The sequence below is a fragment of the Danio aesculapii genome, chromosome 10 (assembly GCF_903798145.1).
Source record: "Danio aesculapii chromosome 10, fDanAes4.1, whole genome shotgun sequence".
Lineage (NCBI taxonomy): Eukaryota > Metazoa > Chordata > Actinopteri > Cypriniformes > Danionidae > Danio > Danio aesculapii.
The window spans coordinates 38,802,135-38,824,417 of NC_079444.1; the positions used below are offsets into that span (position 1 = coordinate 38,802,135).

The 22,283-nt window shown below is 35.4% G+C and overlaps 2 protein-coding genes across 2 annotated transcripts in view; one reads left to right on the forward strand and one right to left on the reverse strand.

Annotated features, from left to right (window-relative positions):
- The window catches only part of mipepb (mitochondrial intermediate peptidase b), a 30,957-nt gene extending 20,764 nt beyond the window's left edge, over positions 1 to 10,193 (forward strand). Inside the window, exons 15-19 of the mRNA XM_056466550.1 lie at positions 930 to 1,004; positions 3,508 to 3,624; positions 3,726 to 3,847; positions 9,852 to 9,925; positions 9,997 to 10,193. Of these exons, the coding sequence (XP_056322525.1) occupies positions 930 to 1,004; positions 3,508 to 3,624; positions 3,726 to 3,847; positions 9,852 to 9,925; positions 9,997 to 10,082 (474 nt within the window). The 3' untranslated portion in view covers positions 10,083 to 10,193. The remainder of the gene's footprint in view (positions 1 to 929; positions 1,005 to 3,507; positions 3,625 to 3,725; positions 3,848 to 9,851; positions 9,926 to 9,996) is intronic.
- Positions 10,194 to 13,903: 3,710 nt separating this feature from the next.
- Positions 13,904 to 20,343, reverse strand: rps25 (ribosomal protein S25). The gene is made up of 5 exons (XM_056466551.1): positions 20,244 to 20,343; positions 19,838 to 19,930; positions 16,807 to 16,990; positions 14,047 to 14,145; positions 13,904 to 13,962 (listed from the first exon to the last, which is right to left on the reverse strand). The coding sequence occupies exons 1-4, from the start codon at positions 20,244 to 20,246 to the stop codon at positions 14,051 to 14,053; spliced, it is 375 nt and encodes a 124-aa protein (XP_056322526.1). The 5' UTR covers positions 20,247 to 20,343; the 3' UTR covers positions 13,904 to 13,962; positions 14,047 to 14,050.
- Between the last annotated feature and the right edge of the window lie 1,940 nt (positions 20,344 to 22,283).

Consider the following 22,283-nt stretch of genomic DNA (forward strand, 5'->3'; position numbering starts at 1 on the left):
TGCGGTACGGTTTCAAATGAACCCTAGAGCGGTTTCTTTGTGGTGAGAACATGATCCGACCTAAAACAGACCCAACCGCAAAAAGTACTGCACCTTTTTGGACTAATCCATCTGCCGTAGTCCGATGCGCTGTTACATCTTATGGAATGTGGAGGTAAAATATTTGTTGACAGCGCTTTACCAATAGTATTAAACAGAGAGGGAGGGGGAAAACATTACCTGATGGACCGTTGGTAATATTTCTGGAAGATGACCCTGTCGCAGTTTAGCTAAATGAATTCACGCCTTCTCCTGAAGTGACTTGCGATGCACCTTCGCCGTTTGCATTGCATTAAAACATTGTTTCCAGCCGCAGCCTCGCTTCATTTTCGAAATGTATAGTTTGTTTAAAGTGATGTATACAAACTATATAGTATATACTATGACCAGGAATACAATCAGCCAGCGCAGTCATCCCTCCTTAGTAAAAACACATTTTGTGTTTGTCGGTTTGTTTACTTGTAGGATTTCCATTGGCATTTTCCTGCACGTTAATTCTGACCAATCGAAAAGCAGTTTAGGAAATACGTTCAGGTACATCTGGCCAATGAGTGATGTGGATTTTGTCACATGACATTTTGGTTCTTTTCAACTGACCAAAGTAATCAGTGTGGTGTGACCCAAAAACGGCGGAAAAATGTTACAATGTTACAATACATTTGTTGCCCTTGGTCTGAGCAAATGAACCAAACCACAGATGTGAAAGCACCCTTAAATGTCAATTTTGAGCGAGACGCTTGTGGTCTAATCCGATTGGCTGAATAGATCCAAAATGGTAAAACTCAACTGTTTAACTCTAGGAAAGTTGCAAAATAACACTATTTCCCAAATAAGTGAAGTGTTCATTTCAATTTAATCATCTGTCTAACGTGCCCTTTTTTTTCGTTCAGCCCCTTCCTGAAAGCCTTGTGTCCCGTTTGTGTGAATCTAAGAGAGTTTGCGGTGCTGCTGACACTCAGCTCCAGGTACTACAGACTGAAATCTGTAATGGAGAACTATTTATTGTGCTGATTTGAATCATTTAGTCAAGTCAGAGTAAAAATGAGCAGCTTTTCTAGACTTGAGCTATAGTTGGGATGCTCTGAATTTCAATAGTTTGGAAAAAAAAAAAAAAAATATCCAGCCATGTATTGAATCTAGAGAAAATCTAAAAGTTTGCATAATTGATATTAGGGATGCTCAAAAAACCCGATTAATCATTAACCGAAAGGGTGTGTTTGTAACCAATTAATGGTATCAGTTAAACGATTAAAAATGATTATTTTATATTTTTAAAGTTTGGCTGCATAAGGGGCTGATCACAGCGAACGCGCTTCTTGCATTGAGAGGGGCATTTTTGAAGGGTTTACTAACTGCTGCGAGTGATTTGCTGTTGCGCGCACTCTGACCGGAAAAGCGTGTTACGTCAGTCGTGTCTTTTTCATTCTTCAATTGAATGAAAGCAGAGACGGGGTTTCTGTTGAGGTGCCTGCAGTGTTTGTGTTGTTAAGACGACGGAGAACTTTTAATGATGCAGGAGAGACTTGTGGTTGCTGTTTCAAGTTTCCAGGGCTATATGAATTTACAAATCTTGAAAATCACAATGTTATTAAATATTACAATTATAACAACATGGACCACACAATAGACCAGCTGATTCAGTCATTTCCTAGTGACATAAAAGGCGCACTGCGCTTTTTTTCTTGTCAACATAAAAGCAAGTGAGGTGCGCCTTACGTTTTTGGAACGGAAAAGCACGATCGGTGTGATCGGCCCCTAAATGTGCAATATTTGTTAACTTGCGGGACGGTAACACTTGCTGGTCAGGGTTTGACACAGACAAGTTGACACAAACCAGCGCTGATGCTGATTGCCTCTGTGCTGCCTAGAGCCGCGTCCTAATCTCAACAAACAGGCTATTGATGATTTAGTGCAAGACCAACAAACCAACCTTTTTCCCATTTGAAAAATTACAGTTATTAATTAAACTTATATAATATCAGTTGTTAAAATAGCTCTGACCCAAACTGAGGCTTTCATTTTATAGCTTATAATAAATAAATCAGTATTTTAAAATGCAATATTTAATGTGTCACACAAAACAGACATGACGATTATTATTTTTAAATTAAATAATATTTTAATATTAATCTGTTAACGGGTATTATTCGGTTAACGAGCGGCAGTTGTCGGTTGGTAAAATTAACCGAAATGAGCATCCCTAATTGATATGTCGGGAGTCTGTAACAAGGAGTCAGTAACAAGACTCAGCAAAGAGTGTGTGAAACGTAGGTGTATATATAGTCCATGTAATCACTGAGAATGACCATCCCCTGTGTGTGTGTGCGTGCGTGTGTGTGTGTGTGTGTGTGTGTGTGTGTGTGTGTGTGTGTGTGTGTGTGTGTGTGCGCAGTCAGAGGGAATAAGGAACTGGTGTGCAAGATGTGCACAATGATATTTGTAGTTCTAATGTAGGGATCATGACAAACGGTATAAAAGACTCCTTGACTAAAAATGCTTATAAGTAGCAGTTTTCAACCTAAATTTTCCTATAATATTTAGTAAAATGATACTTAATTGTCTGGTTTCATAATCAAAGTGTGTATTTTAAGAGCTAAACTTATAATGCCATATAAAATGCTTATAATTGAGCAATGTACACATTCCTCAAAACCTGATGATCATATTTGAAATATTTTAACATGACTTTAACATAAGTGTATTATATGTATTGTACGCATCTGCCCTGTAAGTGTTCATCTTGAAATTATACAAAGAACAAGCATGGGCCAGTATAAGATTATGATGGTATGATAACCTTGGATAAAAATATCACGGTTTTACGGTAATACGGTATTGTGATTACTGCTCTAAAATATATTTCTTTTAAATGTCTGGGTAAACACAAAAACTTGTTTCTCCTTTGAACACAATATATTTTATTTTGAGAAATATTTAAGATATTTTGGAGTAGTAACCATGTCAGGCTAAATAATTAAAATCATTCATTGACTTTTGCGGTCTTCATTAGTTTCAAAAACACAGATTTCTTTACAATTTAAAACAGCATCTTTGGACATCTTTTCTGCTGGAGATACTGTTGTCCTAAAAAAAATGTAAATAAAAAATCATACACCTACCTTAGGAAAGGTATAGCGGTTTTAAAACCTTGACTTTTCCAAACCGCGGTATACCTTGAACACGGTATTGTCCCATGCCTAACTAAGAATATATTAAAGTTCGTTTTTTTTACTTTATAAAAAAACAATGCTACGCAGTGAACCCAATGTTTTTTTTACAGTTATACTAAAATAGCCTTTTACTTGCTAAATAAACAATCGGTAACTGACAGAATGCATGTAGTAGATTTGTGCACCAGTTTGTTTTAATAAAATTTTTTGAAGCCTTAGAAATGGCACATATTATACATTACACGATAGGCTTTATCGGACGAAAGCTCTACTATTTGCGTATATCCTGTCTTTCCAGATTTTCTATGCAGCTTTGGATCAGGTTTATCATGGAAAACCACAATACAGATCAACCACTGACATCCTCAGAGAACTGCAGGAGAAATTTTACGGGTTACCATACGTTTATAACACTGTAAGTTGCCAATTCTGTGTCTATTTAAAGGAGTTATGTTTTGATCTATAATCCTAAAAACCAAATCCTCACCTTAATAACTTTTCCTTAACATGATACAGGCCTGGCAGCTGAGATTCAGTCACCTGGTTGGTTATGGTGCTAAATATTACTCCTACCTCATGTCCAGAGCGGTCGCGTCGATGGTGTGGAGACAGTGTTTTCTTCAGGATCCCTTCAGCAGGTCAGACTGTTTTCTTTATAGAATTTAAAGTCACCATAGCAGGCAAGCTAGTCCTTTTTTCTTCTATCGTGGCATACATCCACTTGAAACGGTCCTGAAATTATAGAAAATTCGTTGTTTGGGAACCGATTGGATTGTTGAGATCGGCATGAAATGAAGGAAAACTGACAAATTCAGAGCAGAAACAAGACACTCACTGATAGCCCCGCCCTAAAGGTAGTCCATGTGACCAGGAAGTGAAGAAAGTGGTTTCGAGGTGGAGGGGGGAAGGTTATGGCATTTGAATAAAGATCCCATGAAACTAAACTATAAAATGTTAGATGTTAGTTTCAGTCTGTTAGTTTTATGATATCGATATGATAGTGTGCTCCAAAACAGGCACCAGTATAAACCGATATAAACATTGAAAGCCTGCAGTTTGTTACTGTCGCCTAAATGGATCAATGATTTTTTTATGTCACTTCATAAAATCTTGACCAATTAAATACTCTCTAGTGTCTGATGTGATGTGCCCCCTTCAATACGCTTCTAATTGGCTTTTTACAGTTAAGGTCAGAATTATTAGGCCTCCTTTGATTTTATTTATTTATTTTTTTATATTTCCCAAATGATGTTTAACAGAGCAAAGAAATTTCCACAGTATGTCAGATAATATTTTTTCTTCTGTAGAAAGTCTTATTTGCTTTATTTCGGCTAGAATAAAATCAGTTTTTAATTTTAAAAAAATCCAATTTAAGGTCAAAATTATTACCTTCTTTAAGCTCAATTTTTCTAGATTGTCTACAGAATAAACCATCGTTATGCAATAACTTGCCTAATTACCCTATCCTGTCTAGCTAACCTAATTAAGCCTTTAAATGTCACTTTAAGCTGTATAGAAGTGTCTTGAAAAATATGTAGTCAAATATTATTTAATGTCATCATGGTGAAGATAAAATAAATCAGTTATTAGAAAAGAGTTATTAAAACTATTATGTTTAGAAATGTGTTGAAAAAAATCTTCTGTCCATTAAACAAAGATTGGGGAAAAAAATAAACAGGGGGGCTAATAATTCAGGGGAGCTGATAATTCTGACTTCAACTGTAGATGATGCACTTGAGCTCAACTACTCTTATTGGTAAAGCTATTGGCTGTTTTTCTTTTAAAAGGGAGGAACTACACTATGTCCCACCCTCTCTTCATGTTTCAGTTTAGATTACGTCAAACACTGAATAAAAATGCACATTTTAAAGCGCAAGTTTATGAGGGCATTTACGTTTTTCACTAAATAATGCACAGATACATTGTTTATAACAAAAACTATATATATAAATAAGAGGAGCACATTTTGACTAAATGGTGAATTTAAAGGTAGAGTTCACCCAAAAATAAAAATTCATCATTTACTCATCCTCCAATTGTTCCAAACCAATTTGAATTTCTTCTTCTGTTGGGAGGATATTCTGAAGAATGCTGGGGGAAAAACAGCCATCAACTTTTATAGTATTTTTGTTCCTACTATGGAGGTCAGTGGATGCTTTTTCCAATGTTCTTCAGAGTATATTGTTTTGTGTTCAACAATTTCAACCAATTGTGTGTGAGTAAAGGGTGAAGAAAATTTCTTCTTTGGGTGCACTATCCTTTTAAGCCCTGTTACAGCTGGTATTTGGTTAATCGAATGACAAAGGAGACCTTCGTGTCTCTTTTATCCAGTTTGAAAATCTTTTCCCTCAGATGTATATATGAAGAGTTTAGATGCAAAAACCTCTAAATGCCGTCTGTAATTTTCCTCCAAAATTAGTATTTTTTTCAGGCCCCTGTGTGTATGTTCAGTAATATCACTTGTATTGCAAATAATAAGTCCTTTTGCTGGTTTTTAAAGTAAAATATCTCAACATAACCAAAGGAGGCTGAGAAAAAAGGTTTATTTTCGATGGAAAATACAGACAGCACTTAGAGGTTTTTGCATCCGAACTCTTTATATGTTTTTTTTCTGATCTTCCTATCTAATATTGGGGAAAAAGCTCACAGTTTACATATAAACATAAAAAGAACAAAACTAGGCCAAATAATGGGGTTAGTACATATTTTTACCTTCAAACCAAACAACAATCAGATTAACTCCATGATTCGGTCATCTCATTCTTATCCTAATACACTCTTTTCACACATGTATAGCAAACCAAACTTTGGTAATGCCAATCAAAACTGTTCTTACATTGTTAAAACCACATGTTTTACTGTTTTTTGAACTAGGTCACATAGCTCTAAATCTAGTCTGGTCCACAATTTCACTCCACATACAGAAATACAAACTTCTTAATGTTGTACAAACATAAGCATGTTTGAAGTTACACTCTCTCCATACATGATACATCTCTTCTCCATTAACAAACTATTGTTAAATATTAACAAGATGTATTATTCTTTGCGTCATAGCTTATTTTTGTAGATTGAAATTGAACTAAACCCATTCATTTTTAATATCTTTAATTAAAAAAATTATAAAAAATGTGTAGCTAGTTTTATATACCATTAGTATTGCTTTTTTGCAACATAGATAATGATGATAATCTATATTTACAGGTACTGCCCACACCTCTAAACAATAATTCAGATATGGTAATATTAAGTAAAAGATAAAGTACATCCAGGAGGTTGTTATCACAGAATAAAACCTGAAATGTTTATCAGCAGCCCAACGCAAAACTGAGAAATGTTTTATAAGACTGAAGGGCTTTATTTCTGCGAAAACAACCATCCTGGGTGTACTTATTACACAGCTATTTGCACAAAACATAAAAATTACACACAAAACATTGTTCTGAGCTGTAACAGTTTATTAATTCTTTACTTAAACGCAAAGCTGACAGAAAAATAGCTGATGAGGAACCAGGGTGCGAATTATAAGGGGGTTTGGGGGGTCTGACCCCCCTAATTAACGCTTGATCCCCCTTGAAGGACATAAAAACAAGATGTATGGGGGGGGGGGTCTGGCATTTAATAGTTAAGAAATAGTTTGCTCTGATCTGTATCTTAAATAATATTAATAATTAAAATAATAGATAACTTCAATATACATTTGACGACCCCTATAATACCATTCATACCATTGTGAATGCATGTTTGCGCCAGAAATATGAATAGACCCTTTTTACATGACGTTACACGGTTTCTGGTTTCACTCCACGCAGTGTATCGTTACTTCCCCCTATACAGAAATCCCCATAGAGAACTCACCCAGTCAGCTGTATATTTACTACAGATACGGTTAGACTGTGACTACGGCTGCTTTCTGTTGTCTGCATTCAAGGTGAGACATCTGATATCTAAAAAAACGTACGGATCATCCAGATTTCAGCTTGAACCATGAAAATGGGACTTTAAACAGAGCCTATTGCTTTGTGCTGCTGTCTTTACTGCAGATGAAGTTGGTATGGACTTGTCAGTATTTGTCAAATAAAGATTACACATGTTTACACGGATGCTGCACATTTTTTATGTCAGAATTATTTGTATTATTATTTTTTTGTGTCCTGAAGAATAAAAAATAAATAAAACCATGGGTGTTTTTCTGTGGTTGTATATTGGACAGCTGATTCACAAACACATTCATATTATATCCACTTTCTACTGCTCAGTTCCCCGCCATTTTTTTTCCTGTATAGGTATTTTATTCATGAACATAAATCATATGTCTATTTAATATTCAAATAAATGAAATAGAATAACAATGTTGTATGTGACTCTTAATAATCAAACAAAATCATTATAAAAATGTACAATTGCAAAAATAACGCTAAGAAGACTGCATTATAATTCAGTAATATTAGATTGTGAATTTATTTGTAGCATTATTAATTAAAAGGTAGTACTAATATCAAATTAATCCACCAAAAAGGTGGCGGAAGGACATAATTTATTCATTCAAAAGGAGAAACTGAACAAAACATTAATAGATCAGCAAATAATAAATTATGAAACTGGTTGCATTTATAGACATACTTACCAGGTAATATAAGAAGATTTAGTAAAGTATTATACTCATGCTGGAACATTTACATGTAACAAATAATATAAATTTATATTCAGAGCAGCATTAAAGTAAAAATAAATCCATTATTGAGGAAATAAACTTAATAAGTGAAAGGGTTGCTTTCCTTGATAAACAATAGCTTATTCCTATTCTTAACAACTTAAAGAATCATTTTCAAACTTAGAAAGCAGTTCCAGTATTGAAAGAGAAACATTAGGACACATGCCCAATACCAATAATAGCTTAAATCAGATCGTGCAATGTTAATATTTTTATTTGCAATTTTCCAGAGAAGTCTCCCAATCATTCAAAGGTAAACCGGAACTAAAAATACACTGTGTTGCTGATAGGGGAGGTGAAGTGACGTCATTGTGAAAAGGGTCTATTAATCGGTTTGAAACCGGAAATCTAGAGCACGACCGACAATATAAGTGTTCACAAAACATGTTTCTTTAAAAAAGGTGTTTGTAGATATCTGTAAAACTAGACGCATAGCTTGTATTTTATTATACACGGGCTCACATATGGAAGTTAAACAGTAAAATAAAAAATACGTGCAGTCTTTCATGGTCATCCATTAATAGGTGCAGGAAAGCAAACCTGTCACCTTTTATTTAATATCACAAATGTCATTGAGAACCACTCAATATCCCTCAAATGAATTAGATGTAATTGAATTAAATATATAAATTTGATTTACTGAGGCATATTACCGAACATAACCGGAAAACTTAACCACGACCACCCGCGATCATCAACGTATAATTCGCACCCTGAGTAACGTTTCACTAACTGTCTAATTATTTAGTCAAAACAAGATTTAGCCAAACTGTAAAAAACGCAAAGTTGAAAGAAACAAAACAAGCCAACTTACCAACGTGTAATTCATTCACAAGACGATGCCAAAGAGTAAAAATTCGCGACGTGACAGACAAACAGACACACGCAAGAATGAAATTGAACGTATTCACTGACGGTCAAGGTGATTCAAAGTTCCCGGATGAGTCTGTTATTTAGAGGTCTGGCCAATCAGAAACGAGTAGACAGCCTATAAACCACGCCCTAAACCCCAAACAGAATCTGATGCTGCGTCCCAATTCGCATACTTATACTACACCCTAAAGGTATGTACTTTTTTGTGAAGGAAAAATACACACTTTTGAGTGTGTAACAGAAGAGTATGCAAGCTTTTGGGACATACTACTTCCTCGTTAAAAGATCGTTGTGTTGCTTAGTTACGAGCCCTGTCAATCATCCACACATCATCCACATTTCTTTCATATTTAATTCCCTACCTTATTGGAGAAGCAGCAGCAGCAGGTTAATCTCCTATTCACGAGTCCTTCATGCAGAGAAATCTCCTCAGGTGTTTGGGTAATTCTGCATTCAGATGTTAATGTCCAAACACGTCTTTATATAAGTTCAGTATTGTTGTTGCAGATGAAATATAACACAGAAAACGCGATTAAAACATGTTCTAGTGGGCTAGATATTAATTAACAGTCATACAAACATCTTTTCCGAAGCCTCTCTACTTGACGGTTGGTCTCCCGCATCCATCATGTTTGTAGTTTGTTTACACTTTTCATCCGCGTTTGTAGTTCTAAATCGAATTCACGTCCTACACGCAATGTATTGTGGGCAATATCAGCAGTTAGAGTATGGACGCTTCTACACTTCGAGTTTTTACCGCAAATAGTAAACCATGCGGGAACCTTTGGCATACTCTTTTCAACATACTACGATTTAGGACAAACTAATTCTACTTTCAAATACTATTTAGGACGGATAGTATGCGAATTGGGACGCAGAATAAGAATTTAACTCAAAACAAACCGGAAGTGCATTTTCAGATTTTAATTTTAGATTAAAAATGTTTTCGTAATACACATTTGTAATTTGAAGATTATATTTATAAAAAAACAAAACAAAATGGATCTTTACTTTATATAATGACTGATAAAATGAACAAAGTTTCTCATTTGCAGAGTGATGGGAGAGCGATATCGCAGAGAGATGTTGGCTCATGGTGGAAGTAAAGAACCTATGCTGATGGTCCAAGGTAAATAAATAATTTCCAAGACTTTTAGTTGGATAATCTTAAGAGGAAATGTTCACATATTATCTCCTCAGGAATGCTACAGAAGACTCCTACCATTGAAGACTTTGTTGACGCGCTAGTGCTGGATCTCGACGTTAATGTGAAGTCCCCAGTTTAGCAGATCATCATGAAGATTCTCAGATTATTCGGTCTCAAATACTGAATATCCCATTATTTTCCAACGTCTTGCTGCCTTTAAAGCCTTATTAAAATGTGAAGAGAACATGAATATCTGCTGCCACTTCAGTCTGTTGTATTGTGTAGAAGTGAACACTGAACATCAAGTCTTATGAAGCTAATTTTAAGGGATAGTTTACCCAAAACAAGCAATATCGCAGAGCCTATGCTGATGGTGTGAGGTAGTATTGGGATAAGACACAAGTGTTGTCCCATAATGTAATCAAAATAAAGCACGTTTATGATTAACTAAAGACCATAGGGCTCAGAAAATGTACATAATGAAAGGAACAAAATATTACATCACTTAATTTTGTCCAATTTCTCAGAAAACAACTCGATTACTTTAGATGCATATTAGGGAATTGATTCAAGTTGATTAATTCAGCTTACTCCCATATTTATCTGGGTTTGCCACAGCAGAATGAACTGCCAACTATCCTGGCATGTGTTTTACGCAGCTGATGCCCTTCCAGCCGCAACCCAGTACTGGGAAACACCCATACACTCTCACATTCACACACTACGGCCAGTTTAGTTCATCCAATTCACCCTATAGAGCATGTCTTTGGAATGTGGGGTAAACCGGAGCACCCGGAGGAAACCTCAAACCTGCGACCTTGCTGTAAGGCAACAGTGCTAACCACTGAGCCACCATGCCACCTTGATTTAAGTATGTTAAGTTATTTGGAAAAAGTGGAAATACTTGGTTATTTCTATAGCGCTTTTACAATGTAGATTGTGTGTCAGCTTCACATAGAAGATTATATTGAATTAAAACAGTGTCAGTTCAATTTTCAGTGTTTAAGTTCAGTTCAGAGACTCGTCTGTCTCTGGAGCATCACAGGAATCAGTCTCATGTTCTCCACTCCTCCATGACCACCACAGCAGCTGCTCAGGATACGGCCTGGTCCAGGATTATGGAAACCTTGGGATCATCTCGTTGCTGGTCTTGGATTGCATCAGTGGCACTGCATAGTCTCTGGGGGCCTCGGGATGAGAAATAGAGAATAAAGAGAATAATTAGCATAGCTGCTGTTCACAGTGGATATAAACGAGATGCGTGGAGCACATTCATGTATCATACCGTTATGCGATGCATTGAGTGTATGCTTTACTAAAAAGATAGGACTTTAATTTAGTTTTGAACTGCGAGAGTGACATTATCAGGAAGGCTATTCCAGAGTTTAGGAGCCATAAACGAGAAGGCTCGACCCTCTTTACTTGACTTGAAATTGAGCTCCAAGTCATAAACATGCTAAATCATAAAAATTACTTCTTCCAATACAAATAACTTAACTAACTTGAATCAAGATGTAGTTATTTAATATGTAAATATACAAATCAAGTTGTTTGCTAAGAAATTGGACAAAAATTTATAAAAAATATATATAATACGTACTTAATTTTGTCCAATTTCCCAGCAAATAGCTTGATATTTAGTGGCATATTAGGTAAATACATTCACCGGCCACTTTATTAGGTACACCTGTGCAACTGCTTGTTAACACAAATTTCTAATCAGCCAATCACATGGCAGCTACTCAATGCATTTAGGCATGTAGACATGGTCAAGACGATCTGCTGCAGTTCAAACAGAGCATCAGAATGGAGAATAAAGGTGATTTAATTGACTTTGAACGTGGCATGGTTGTTGGTGCCAGACGGGCTGATCTGAGTATTTCAGAAACTGCTGATCTACTGGGATTTTCATGCACAACCATCTCTAGGGTTTACAGAGAATGGTCTGAAAAAGAGAAAATATCCAGTGAGCGGCAGTTCTGTGGGCACAAATGCCTTGTTGATGCCAGAGGAGAAAAGCCAGACTGGTTTGAGCTGATAGAAAGGCAACAGTAACTCAAATCACCACTCGTTACAACCGAGGTCTGCAGAAGAGCATCTCTTTTTTTTTTTTTTTTAGATTAGATTCAACTTTGTCATTACACATGTACAAGTACAAGGCAACGAAATGCAGTTTAGGTCTAACCAGCAGTGCAATAGCAGCAAGTGCAGGATACAGGTATAAGTTATAAAGTGCAGTTATAGAAAAACCATGGTGATATTTACAGATGGATGTACTATGAACATTATATACAGGTTGTATTAGCTATGAACAGCGATTTACAATAAATGAATATATGTACAGGATGCTATTAATAATCAGAAGTGTGCAGATATATATGAACATAATTACAAATGTATATGTACAGTTTGTGTGTACATAATTAGAAATGTCTATGTGCACAACACGTACATCTTAACGCACAACACGTCCAACCTTGAGGTGGATGGGCTACAGCAGCAGAACACCACACTGGGTGCCACTCCTCTGTCAGCTAAGAACAGGAAACTGAGGCTATAATTCACACAGGCTCACCAAAATTGGACAAAAGAAGATTGGAAAAACGTTGCCTGGTCTGATGGGTCTCAATTTCTGTTGCGACATTTGGATGGTAGGGTCGGAATTTGGCGTCATCAACATGAAAGCATGGACCCATCCTGCCTTGTATCAACGCTTCAAGCTGGTGGTGTATTATTGTGGGGGATATTTTCTTGGCACACTTTGGGCCCAATAGCACCAACTAAGCATCGGGTCAACACCAGACCTGAGGTATTGTTGCTGACCATATCCATCCCTTTAAGACCACAGTGTAGCAATCTTCTGATGGCTACTTCCAGCAGGATAATGTGCCATGTCAACGCATGAATCATTTTAGACTGGTTTCTTGAACATGACAATGGAGTTCACTGTACTCAAATGGCCTCCACAGTCACCAGACCTCAATCCAATAGAGCACCTTTGGAATGTGGTGGAAGGGGAGATTCACATCATGGATGTGCAGCCGGCAAATCTGCAGCAACTGCGTGATGCTATCATGTCAATATTGAGCAAAATCTCTTAGGAATACTTAAATCTATGCCATGAAGGATTAAGGCAATTCTGAAGGAAAAAGTGGGTCCAAACCGGTACTAGTAAGGTGAACCTTATACAGTGGCCAGTGAGTGTATACCTTAATTCAAGTTCTAAGTTTCTTGTATTGAAAAAACCCTGAATGTTTTGCTAAAAGATCTTTTTTTTATGCAGTTCATACAATTACTGCCATGACTTTCTGCTCTTATTTAAGGGGAATTAAGAAACTGCATGTGTGATGTTTGCATTTATTGAAATATACTGCTCAAAAACATAAGGAACACTTGGAGTTGCATTGTGTCAGGTGTGTTGCCTTTTGAGCAGTATATAATACCACATTGTTTAAAATTTGTCACAAGCTTTAAAAAGCTCACATGCTCAATATCTTACAGATTATGATCTGGTCTATATAAAAGATTTTTTTTTAGTTGGTTGCTCGACTCGCTAATGTAGTCATTTCACAAAATCATTAAGATGATTAAAATAAATCTGAATACAGCAGATTTCAACATTGCTGCTAAATCCAGTTTCAAATAAATGTTTTTACAACAAGAGTTAAACTGAATGACATCTGTTTTTCTCTTCTGAATACAATCAAATGTACAGGATTTATCGTCAAGTGAGATGTAATAAAATATATGCTTGTTTTTAAGGTTTATTTTGGGCTACCATGAATTCAATTACAAATCTGCTACTTACACAGAAGGCTGATCTGATTTTCCCCTCAATACTTAAGTGCAGATAAATTGCTGGAACACGGCAAATCAAACTGCATGTATATCAAGATAACAGAGTATAATAACTGTAAACAGTGCTCATTTTCACTTTGACAAAGAAACACAAACACGAGCTCAATTTTATGGTTTTTATTCATCTATACAAAAGACCATAACTCAAGCCAAGGTGGAACCTGAAAGAGAGATGAATAAACAGTCAGTGAATGAGACCAAATTAAAAACGCATTGATTATGAACAATGAGGAGTTGATAATCACCACGTTATGCCTCCTTTTCTGGAGCCGCCTCGTCTGTGCCCTTGGTGTTTCTGGTGTAGATCACCTGAGCTCTGTGTTTGGACACCAGCTTGATCAGGCCTGGCCACAAAAAAAAAAAAAAAGCAAAAATCATAATGAATAAACTTAATCTCTTCATGTGCATTTGACAACTCAACTTCAGTTTGTTAAAGGGATAGTTCAGCCAAAATGTCAAATTCTGTCTTTATTCACTTATCCTCCATTTAGTGCAAATTAGTTTAAGTTTCTTCTGTTGAACCCAAAGGAAGCTATACTGGAAATGTTAGGGAAAAACAGCCATTGACTAAAATAGTACCGTTTTTCCTATAGATGTCAATGGGTGCCTCTTTTCAAAAATCACAAATACAAAGAGTTTAGAACCACTCGAGGAAATGTTTGTTTTTGGATGAACTGTCCCTTTAACATATTTGCAAAACTTCCAATACTTATGTTGATGTATGAACAGAAGTACTGCTTAAAAACTAATGTTTTCATATAGTATCTTGAAGTGAAAGATGAGCTTTTTATACATTTCACTAACAGTAATTTATTTATAATTGTAATTAGGGCTGCACAAGATGAAGTTTCAGCATTGATATCGCATGGTGCATCCACAATAGTCACATCACAAGATATAAAATGTTGAGTGTTTATAGTCGACCAGGAGCTACAGAATTGTATTACAGTATTTGTATGGAATTTATGTCTTGTTTCTAGTCCAAACATCTACATTTCAAAGCAAAAACAAGATTTTACCAACCCCAATGGCAGATACTTGTGCTTGCTTTAATGAAAAACTTTTTTAATTTTGCCTTTTTTTCCTGCTGAAGTTGAACAAAACACTTGATTTACTTAAGAATTTTTAAATATTTGGACTAGAAGAGACAAAAAGCATTTTTTGCATTGTGATTCAATTTCTGTACCTCAATACTGTTAAGACTCCCCAGAAAAAAAGTCAAAGTGCTATTCAAACGATCTTGTGAAACTGCATTCATACAGCAATATTTATCGCAGATAGTTCATACTGAAATATCTGATTTTCTCAATATCGTGCAGACCTCATGGGGAATATGCACACAAACTTTTAATTTTCAGACAGTCTTTCCCTAAAATTACCACAATAAAGATCTGTTTTCAGTAAAAATCAGTGATCTTCACTGCCTGATACTTATGATATAAAGTGGGTCTCAGACTGGACAAGCACCATCTCTTTAAAATATGAAAATTGAGTTTACCTCAGTATTTTCAATGGAGTTTCTGCGCTAGCCTGCAGCCACTGATGGCGCTAGAGTTTACACTTGAGTCTTGTTTTATGCTTGAACTAAACGAATGCTTAAGTCTATTAAACTGTATGTATTTTAATTACATTACCATGTCAATGCTGTAAACGAAATCTTATAACAGTACTTTGGTGAAAACTTTTCATGGCAAGGGTGACATTTGCAGTAAAAACTCAAAACAAATTTCACATAGAAAGTATGTGTTAACATTATATTGAAACAATTATATTTTCAGAACAACCACAGAGTTATGAGAGCAGAAAATTATCAATCTGTAAACATGTTTTGTCCTCTAAATAAGGAAAATAAACGTGTTATGGATGTGACAAAAAAAAAAAAAAAAAAAAGTGCGAGTTTACAGTATACAACATACTTTGTACAAATTCTATGAATTTAACTGCACAACCAAAAAGAAACACTGCTAATCAAAAGGATAAGAGTCGGCTCTCTATAGAAAAAGCGGGATTGATTTTATTTTTATTTAACATTTTTGAATATGAGGAAAAAAAGTGTCGTTATGGATGTGACGTCTCTGTTATGTATGTGAAATTGCCACTTGTGTGACTTTGGTTAATTAAACAATAGTTTGAAAACACTGCCAGATACATTGAGTATTTCTAAAGTACTGTAAAATACTTGCTTACACAAAAAACAACCTTAAAAACTATTTCCGTACTTTGGTGAAAACTTTTTTTTTTAAATGGCAGGGTTGACTTTTACATGGAATTGCTATATATATATATATATATATATATATATATATATATATATATATATATATATATATATATATATATATATATATAGATAGATAGATAGATAGATAGATAGATAGATAGATAGATAGATAGATAGATAGATAGATAGATAGATAGATAGATAGATAGATAGATAGATAGATAGCTAGAGAGAGAGAGAGAGAGACAGAGACAGAGAGAATTTACTAATGCATTTCTTTGCCAAATTGCATGTATAACTGAAACAGTTTAAAGGAGATGTTTACTCAAATGAAAATCATCTTTGACTAGTAAAGATACTTTGTAGAATGTTGGAAACTAAACCATTCACATCCATAAGAAAAATACTTTTGCAAATCTATGGTTACCAGTTTCCAACATTCTTAGAAGTATCTTGTTCAAAACCACAAACACACACATATACGCGCGCACACAAAGCTTCAGAACAAGTCTTTATGTCTGATTAAATGGCCACAATTTTCATTTGAGTGAACCATCCCTCTAATATCAGATCTATAAGTCTTAAATTGACCATATGCAAACTGATACCCAATTTTAATTAGAATTATACATAACTTTAGTATTAAATCTACATAAAGAACCATAAATCAGAATGAGCTTGAATAAATCAACACTTGTGTGTATGCAGGTTAACTGGCAAACAAAATCTGTGATCGTCCTGCATGTGTTTCAGTTTATGAATGGATCATTTCTCTAATCATCACCTTTTCCCAGCAGCTCCTGCAGGGCAGCTCTGGCCAATGAGCCTCTGATCTTCAGCCTCTCAGAAACCACAGCCGGGGTGATCAGCTTGTAGTTCGGCACTTCTTTGTACAGTTTGTCGTAAGTGGCTTTGTCGAAGAGGACCAGGTTGTTCAGCTTGTCCCTCACCTTTCCTTTGGACCACTTCTACTCAGGAGCAAAATACAGGGAATGTACAGTTACGGTCAATGCACAAAACTGACAAAACCTTTTCTTCAATGCAGCTATTTATTTAGCTATTATGCAGCTAATTTGGGGGCTTTCATAAGGTCATCCAGCCTAACAGAAAACATTCAAAATACACATTTAAGCATCTCTTTTGTTAAACTTTATACATTCGTGACAATAGATTTTAATCAATCAGGGCTGCAGAATATATCGTTTCAGCATCGATATCGCAAAGTGTGTACATGCAACAGCCACGTCACAGGATCTCAAGAGATTTCAAGTTCATTTAAACCATCTGGACACAAGACATTACGTTTTCTGCTTTAACAATTAGATTAATTGGGTTTATGCAGTTATTTTTGGGGTTTCTTACATTTGATTATTGAATTTCTTTTTCAATACTGTTTTTCTCCACTGAAAATCAGTGTTGTGGGACTTCCGGTTTGAGCAGCTATGGCGTAAGTCGCGTTCGCGGTTGCTCCTGCAGTATATTTATCAATATTTCAATCTTTAGCATATTTTGCTCCCACCACCCAGCCTGCAAGTGTTTGTTTTTTTGATGTCCATCGAAATTACGTATTTTTGCGTTGAAAAATGAAAATCAGTGTTGTTTAGTTAATTTTTATCTTTGTTCTATTGGTTTCATCTTTGCTTTAAATGATCCTATTGTTTATTTTGATTCATTTTGTATATTTAATGCAGACGCGCTCCAACAAAATCATCACAATCAATGTATAATTGTGATTATTTTCCCCCATATATAGTCATCTTGTGTAATTACGTTCAAATCACAATATATATAATAGGATGATAACCGGTTTTAACGTTTACCACGGATTGGAAAAGTCAAGGTTTTAATACAGCTTAAAGCTAAAAAAAATGACAAAGCTTTTACCTTTTATCTTAAATATACTGTAGCACTTAAGGTTAAGGAAACTCATTACAGAGGTTATTAGGACATTGACCTTCTTCTTCATTGCGGAAGTGCGCTCGTTTTTGCGATTGTTTTAGAACTTCCGATTCAGCTGCCTATAGGAGAAGTGACTAGGGATAATAAACGGCAGAAAACGGTCTTCTTGCTCTACAAACAAGTGTTTGCATGACTAAGAAAATATCAGTTTGCAACATCAAGCAGCATAACGAGTCGTTTTTAACCTCTAAAAATGAATGACCAGAAGTCTTGAGCCAAAAGATTTAAATGGATGCGCCCGCTCGTACACGGAGAATAAGATGAACAGCCTGTGAAAGAGTTTTCAAAAAAGATTTTAATTTCATCATGTTGACATGTAGCTTTTGTTCAAATCTTCCAGAAACTCACTGTTTTTTTCTTGTGAACTTCTAAATTCTGGTTTAACATTTACACATGGCTTTAATTAAAGATGATTTCAGTTATTTTCTTTTACAAATGTGATTTACATTTTACTTTCTCTGATATTGTGAACTTTGTTTTACTAATGGGCATATATATTCGTTGTTGTAAATGGAAAAAATGCAGGCCCTCTTTTAGGCGTTTTCCTTCTGAGGTAGGGAAAGTGACTCAAAGCTTCAAATACTTCAGAAACCAAAACAACTGAAGCTCTTTGTACTTCATTTACAAAACATTTATTATACGTTTTTTTTTCCTTTGACGCATGTCTTTTGTACTGCTCCTTCCTCCAGTTGTTATTTATTTTATTATCAAGTTAAGAAAACAATTTTATTTATTGAACAGTAAACATGCCTTGCAATTTTGATTGTTCCTTGTTTTGTGGTGTACAATTTTTTGCAACATTTGTAATTGAAAAAAAATAATAATAATAAAAAAAAACCCCGCTAAAATGTTTTGTTAGAGCGTTCCCTATTCTCTACACTCGAGGATGGGAATAAGCATACCGTTCTCAAGGTATATGTAAGGCTTTAATTTATTTATGTGCTAAGAAATCTGTGATTTTGAAACTAATAAAGAAAGCAGAAATCAATGATTTACTTAAATTATGAAGCCTGACATGTTTACTGCTCCAAAATATAAAAAATGTTTCTTAAAATAAAATATATTGTGTTCAATGGGGAAAAAAATAAGTTTGGTTTTGTTTTACCCAGACATTTAAAAAGGAACTTATTTTAAAGCAGTAATCACAATAACATGATACCGTAGTATTTTTATCCAAGGTTATCATACAGTCAGAAACTTATTCCAGCCTATGCCTTATATATATATATATATATATATATATATATATATATATATATATATATACACAAACATACACACACACAAGAAAAACAAAATATCGCCATGTCATTTATTTCTAATATTGTGCAGCCCTAAATCACAATACATATTTTTAGAGACTGTTTTCTCAAATTGTGTTTCTCTACAGCATCGATCCATAAATCTCCACTTGTGATTCGCTTAGTACATAGACAAAATTCAGTTTCAACCATATCTATATTCTTAAGATTTTACAGAGGGCTGTTCATACATTATTTGCCTGACATATATAAATAAAACTGAAGAAAAAAAATGTCAGGCACATTGGTGTCAAAGATTTTAGGAGTTTTATATACATCACCTCAAATCTTTGACACTAATATTTTGAACTAGTTCTTCCAGAACTTTTTATTATAGAAATATTTGCAATTTAACACTTATTTGATTAAGTAATACTACATTTGGATATTTAAACAACATTATTAAGAATTTATTATGCATAATTCTTTAACTTCGACATATAAACCGGAAAAAGAATGACGATAACCCTTCATTTTTACTTTCTTCACTAACAATACCTCGCCTTAAAGACATTACTGACAAGTAAGATAAACAAAAATACAGTATTATTTTACCTTCTTCTTCGCTTTGCCTCCGGATTTGTTGACGGGATCCTTGTCCTTTTTGGACTTGCCCGCATCTTTCTTCTGCTTGCTATCCTTGGGCGGCTGGACAGTACAGACAACTCATTTTAATTTCATGAATACACAAATAAACACGTATTTAAACTAAAGCACTGCCATATTTTAAATAACCCAATGTGGGATTATGACGTGCGCGTGAGATGGGGCCTCGCGCACGATGCGGCAAGGCTTCATAAAAAATATTCATACACAAACGCTTAAATGACCCACTTTGGCCACTATATTGTATGCATTATGCTTTAAAACGTAAGTCTGTGTGGTTATACTGCGGTTATTGCACATGAAACATGGGTAAAAATAGGTATTTTCGGACATTCGGGATCGCTCGAACACTCACCATGCTGAGGCGTTGCGAGCTGCGGAAGAGAAAGGAAGTCGTGAACGCGCACGTCCGCTTTGTCCGTCCACGTGCCGCGCTTCGACTGTCGGAGGGTGCGCGGTCTCGGCACCCAGTGCACGCCATCTGCAGGACTGGAGGCAAAACCTAGAAGGGATACATCTACGGTAGGAATGAACGATAATTACAAAACAACAATAATTACTGTTTTTTAAATTACTGTGATGGTTCGGTTTAGTGTTGGAGTAGTGGTAGACGTTATTAAAACACAATTCAATTGGTAATTTAATAAATAGTATATAAATAATACTCGGTATAATTAGTTACTGGTTTTACATTACTGTGAAGGTTGTGTATAGTGTTACACCTTATACAATACATATAATGGGTAAAATCAAAGTCCATTTAAGGATTTAATATTGTTATTATAATTTGTATTCTATAGTCTTTGGTAAAATACAGATATTTAACAAATAATATAAATAATTCTCGTCATCTTCCGGCTGCAGCTGTATCCCTTCTAGTGATCATAAATTTGTCTTGAGCTGGCATAGAACAGGAGGGCCCAAAGTCTTTCTTGTGAAGATCCAAAATCTTAAAAACCCAATCCTGCCACTGAATAAAAATAAGGAACTGGCTTCCATAATTAAAACTCTGGTTGGAAATGACAAAAGTAAATTCTATATTTAAATGTCTTATTATTTAAATACATACATAACTAATAAAGTTGTCAAAATCGATCAAGCAAATTTTCATTCATTCATTTTCTTTTCGGCTTAGTCCCTTTATTTCTCCGGGGTCGCCTCAGCGGAATGAACCGCCAACTTATCCAGCACATGTTTCACGCAGCGTATGCCCTTCCATCCGCAACCCATTTCTGGGAAATAAGCTAATTTTATATATTAAAAAAATGTAATCTTTTTTTTCCTGAAAATGTCTTCTAAATTGAACAGCTTCATGAATGATTTACAGACCTGTGTATGTTGTAGGTTCAGTTCCAATATGTACTGCAGTTTTGTTTACAGTTGTGTACAGCTCTACCCAAAGGAAGTGTATGTTTGTTGTAAATAATGGTGCGATCAAGTGAAGTCTGATCAAGAATGATCAAGTGAAGTCTGTTGAAGCCTGAAGAAATTGTTTCATTACAGAATTATGAAAATAAAAAGTTATGATAATAATAATAACATTATTATTATTTCACAATATTAGTTTTCCCTGTATAAATCCAGCCTTGATGAAACGTAACATTTACATTTAAGCCTAAAATAAACATGTATATAAATATGATTTTATAAAGTATATTACATACATACATCCACAAATATAAACTTACCGGCCAGTTTATTAGATACACCTGTCCAACTGCTCTTTAACACAAATTTCTAATCAGCCAATAACATGGCAGCAACTCAATGCATTTAGGCATGTAGATGATCTGCTGCAGTACAAACCGAGCATCAGAATGGGCGTGGTTGTTGGAGCCAGACGGGCTGGTCTGAGTATTTCAGAAACGGCTGATCTACTCGGATTTTCAAGCACAACCATCTCTAGGATTTACAGAGAATGGTCTGAAAAAGAGTGAGAAAATATCCAGTGAGCGGCGGTTCTGTGGGTGCAAATGTGGATGCGGCAGTTCTTGTTGATGCCAGAGGTCAGAGGAGAATAGCCAGACTGGTTCCAGCTGATAGAAAGGCAACAGTAACTCAAGTAACCACTTGTTACAACCGACCTATGCAGAAGAGCATCTCTGAATGCACAACACATCCAAACTTGAGGCGGATGAACTACAGCAGCAGAAGACCACACTGGGTGCCACTCCTGTCAGCTAAGAACAGGAAATTGAGGCTACAATTCGCACAGACTCACTAAAATTGGACAATAGAAGATTGGATAAATGTTGTCTGGTCTGATGAGTCTCGATTTCCGCTGCCACATTCAGATGGTAGGGTCAGATTTTGGCATCAACAACATGAAAGCATGGATCCATCCTGCCTTGGATGAACGGTTCAGGCTGGTGCTGGTGGTGTAATGGTGTGACAT

What these genes read in the sequence shown, in the direction of transcription:
- rps25 (XM_056466551.1), bottom strand. An exon ending in GAGGCAAAGCGAAGAAGAAG is followed by an intron (nt 16,991 to 19,837) that starts GTAAAATAATAC and finishes GCTCCTGAGTAG; the next exon opens with AAGTGGTCCAAAGGAAAGGT. An exon ending in GCAGGAGCTGCTGGGAAAAG is followed by an intron (nt 14,146 to 16,806) that starts GTGATGATTAGA and finishes TTTTGTGGCCAG; the next exon opens with GCCTGATCAAGCTGGTGTCC.